Here is a 4141-nt window from a genome sequence, read left to right on the forward strand (position 1 = left end):
CCAAAGTAATAAACTTTTTTTTTTCCATTACATCTGGCATTTAGTTTCCAATATTAGATATCCTGATATTCTTTATCATTATAAACCTCTCATTTATGTTTCTTAATGTTATGAGACATATTATCAATAACAATAATTTTAAGAGGTATAACTTAATTGGTTAGATTTTGAGTTTGTTTTTTAAAAGTTATCTGTTCGAGTGTCACAAATCTAATGATCACTGGAAACTTACCCGATCATTAACTTCAAGATCTCGAGAGATTAGTTAAGGCACGCGTAAACTGACCCAAACACTCACAGTTAAAAAAAAATAACAATAAAAAATACCTTTTTTTTTATAAATTCTTTAATCCAAGTATATACTATATATATAGTCTATTTTTCAACATATTATAAACTAAAATTTAAAATTCAACTGAAAAATGTTCCGAAAATTGTAAAAACCTAGAATTAACGAAAAACATTGACCAACACCTTATCAGGCCAAACTGTAACTGTAACTAGGAACTGGTCTTTAGCAGTTCCCTAAACAAACTGTAGTTCTGCTTTACCACATCCACCAAACTCCCTAAACCCCCTATTTTTGCTCATCTTCTCCAACTTTCAATCTCCGCCGTCCATTCCTCCTATTTATCCCCCACTCTTCCTCTTCTCTACACTCGTCCTTCCCTGCCCTCTCTTCTCAGCCGCATCTTTTTCCCTTTTCTAAGAGAGTGAAAGCAAGAAATTTCTTCTTCTCTTTCTCTTACAATGGCTTTGCTTGTAGAGAAAACAACAAGCGGTCGTGAGTACAAGGTCAAGGACATGTCTCAGGCTGACTTCGGCCGTCTCGAAATCGAACTGGCCGAAGTTGAAATGCCTGGTTTGATGTCCTGCCGTACTGAATTCGGCCCTTCACAACCATTCAAGGGAGCCAGGATCACTGGTTCCCTTCACATGACTATCCAAACTGCTGTCTTGATTGAAACTTTAACTGCCTTAGGTGCTGAGGTTCGTTGGTGTTCTTGCAATATTTTCTCCACTCAAGATCATGCCGCTGCCGCTATTGCCCGTGATTCGGCTGCTGTTTTTGCCTGGAAAGGGGAGACCCTCCAGGAGTACTGGTGGTGTACTGAGAGAGCTCTTGACTGGGGCCCAGATGGTGGTCCTGATTTGATTGTTGATGATGGCGGTGATGCCACTCTCTTGATTCATGAAGGTGTGAAGGCTGAGGAGATTTATGAGAAGACTGGTGCTTCCCCAGATCCAGCTTCGACTGATAATGCTGAGTTCCAGATTGTTTTGACAATTATTAGAGATGGATTGAAGTCTGATCCCAAGAAGTATCACAAGATGAAGGAAAGATTGGTTGGTGTTTCGGAAGAAACTACAACTGGTGTCAAGAGATTGTATCAAATGCAGATTAATGGGACTTTACTTTTCCCTGCTATTAATGTCAACGACTCTGTCACCAAGAGCAAGGTATTGTTTTTTAAGATCTGGGTTTTTGCTGTATAGATCTGTTATGTGTTTAGTTATTGATTTATGTTTTAGATCTGATATGATTAATGGGTTTTTGTTTTAGATCTGATATTAACTGGATTTGTTTCAATGTTGTCGATATTTCCACTTAGTTTCAACATAAATACTGTGAACTTGTTTGATAGATTTGCAATGATGTGTGGTTATTGAGATATCTTAGAATCAAAGAGATATTACTGTCAATTATTGTGTGAGTTTTTTGTAAGATATTTTTTTTGAGGTTATGATGAAAAGATTCTTTCAAGTTCTAAGCTTTTGATTTGTTTAAGAAGCAAAAATGTTTCGACTTTAAGATCAGAATCATGCTACTTGTTTTAGAATATTCTATGAGACTTCGGAACTTTCGCACGATTCTTATTTTATGAGAACTTGCAAGTTTTTTGTTACTCTATTATTTAATCCAATTGGTGATTAGTACTCCACGATTTTTATCAAGGTTCATTGCATGATTCATGTGTGGTGCTAGATGTTTTGAATATGGTTTTCAACTCTCAATCATCAGTTGTTGATTGATGACTTCTGAAATCTTGTATGTGATTCTGCACGATTCTTTTTCTCTGTTGTAGTCTAACAATTGCTCTTAATCTTTGTGTGTACAGTTCGACAACTTGTATGGATGCCGCCACTCTCTCCCTGATGGTTTGATGAGAGCTACTGATGTCATGATTGCCGGCAAGGTTGCTGTTGTCTGTGGTTATGGTGATGTTGGCAAGGGCTGTGCTGCTGCCATGAAGCAAGCTGGAGCTCGTGTGATTGTGACCGAGATTGATCCCATTTGCGCGCTTCAGGCTCTCATGGAGGGTCTACAGGTCCTGACTCTTGAAGATGTTATCTCCGAGGCTGATATCTTTGTCACCACCACTGGTAACAAGGACATTATCATGGTTGATCACATGAGGAAGATGAAGAACAATGCCATTGTCTGCAACATCGGTCACTTCGATAATGAAATCGACATGCTTGGACTTGAGACCTTCCCTGGCGTGAAGCGCATCACCATCAAGCCCCAAACTGACAGGTGGGTCTTCCCTGACACCAACTCCGGCATCATTGTCCTGGCTGAGGGACGTCTCATGAACCTGGGATGTGCCACCGGTCACCCCAGCTTTGTGATGTCCTGCTCATTCACCAACCAGGTGATCGCCCAGCTTGAGCTGTGGAACGAGAGGAAAACCGGCAAGTACGAGAGGAAGGTCTATGTCTTGCCCAAGCACCTTGATGAGAAGGTTGCTTCCCTTCACCTTGGCAAGCTAGGAGCTAGGCTTACCAAGCTCTCCAAGGACCAGGCTGACTACATCAACGTGCCAATCGAGGGTCCATACAAGCCTGCTCAGTACAGGTACTGAGAGATGGAACTTGAGGCAAAACGTGATTGGAAACGGCGCTATTGTTTCTTTTGTATTTTCAAGATGATTTGTCCTATATTATTAGGCTTCAATTTTTTTCCTAGGATTTGTGTTTTGGTGGTGGGGAAGACATGGGAGGAAAATATATGAAACGGTCTATCTTGAAGACCACATGGGATTATCTAATAAGGTTTTGGATGGGGTTGTGTGGGATAATATTGTAGCTGTTGCCATTTTTCATTTGAGTTTTCTTGCTGCAGCTTATCTTCTTTTTAATCATGAAAAAGATTAAAAAATAACCTTTTTGTTTCACTTGTTGTCTCTCTTTTTGGTTGCCAATCTTTCTTGGCTCACATCATTTTCGTTGCTTGCTTTTGTGCTTTGCCGTTTTAAAAATTATTATAATTTTCCAACTATAATTTTAGAAGTATTTTTAAATTGTTTTAATGTATTGATTTTAAAAATAAATTTTAAAAAATAAAAAAATATTATTTTAATATATTTTTAAACAAAAATTATTTTGAAAAAAATAATATTTTTAAATATTTTGTTTTTTAAAATATTTTTTTTACTAGAAAATTCATTGAAATAATATATATTTTTATTTTTTAAAAATTATTTTTGATATTAATACATTAAAACTATATATATATATATCTCTGAAGGCTTTTATGTGTTTTTGTTTAGATTCTATTTTTCAAAGTAATTTTTTTTTAAATAATATTAAAATAAATTTTTTTTAAATAATTTTTTTTAAAGTGAGGTGAAATGCAATTTCAAATAGCCTTGAGTAATAACAATATTATCTTAAAAACTAAATGACATACGTATTTTATTGTCAATTTACAGTAAAATATATCTTGAACTACAGTAAAATCATATTTATGTCATTTGATCCAAAAACAATTAAGCTGAGGTCTTCATGTTTTTTTTTTTTATCTTAGTAAAAGTATATTTTTTTGCCTCTAAAGTAAACAAAATATAGAGTTGTTCACTAAAGGTTTTCTTGACTTTATATAAGTTTTAGGATGTAGATTTATTATTTACTTATTTAAATAAATAAGTTTAAATACATGTTTTATTTTATGTTATGAAATATCTTCATTTTATCTTTTGAATTTTTTTTGTAAAAAAATATATTAAAATAATCTATATATCTGATTTTTTTTATGAAATAAATTATAAGCCGCGGAAAGCGCAGGTTAAATCGCTAGTCTGGAACTAAAATCAAAAGGATCAACATCATGGCACTGAAAATCAATTGGCTGTATTGC

General features: G+C 35.0%; 1 protein-coding gene across 1 annotated transcript; it reads left to right on the top strand.

Annotated features, from left to right (window-relative positions):
* Positions 1-521: 521 nt before the first annotated feature.
* Positions 522-3179, top strand: LOC7495837 (adenosylhomocysteinase). Its single transcript, XM_002300111.4, has 2 exons — positions 522-1461; positions 2121-3179. The coding sequence occupies exons 1-2, from the start codon at positions 751-753 to the stop codon at positions 2865-2867; spliced, it is 1458 nt and encodes a 485-aa protein (XP_002300147.1). The 5' UTR covers positions 522-750; the 3' UTR covers positions 2868-3179.
* The last annotated feature ends 962 nt before the right edge of the window (positions 3180-4141 follow it).

Source organism: Populus trichocarpa, chromosome 1 (assembly GCF_000002775.5).
Source record: "Populus trichocarpa isolate Nisqually-1 chromosome 1, P.trichocarpa_v4.1, whole genome shotgun sequence".
NCBI classification, from domain to species: Eukaryota; Viridiplantae; Streptophyta; class Magnoliopsida; order Malpighiales; family Salicaceae; genus Populus; species Populus trichocarpa.

What these genes read in the sequence shown, in the direction of transcription:
- LOC7495837 (XM_002300111.4), top strand. Translation starts at nt 751, where the DNA reads ATGGCTTTGCTTGTAGAGAAAACAACAAGCGGTCGTGAGTACAAGGTC. An exon ending in ACTCTGTCACCAAGAGCAAG is followed by an intron (nt 1,462 to 2,120) that starts GTATTGTTTTTT and finishes TTGTGTGTACAG; the next exon opens with TTCGACAACTTGTATGGATG.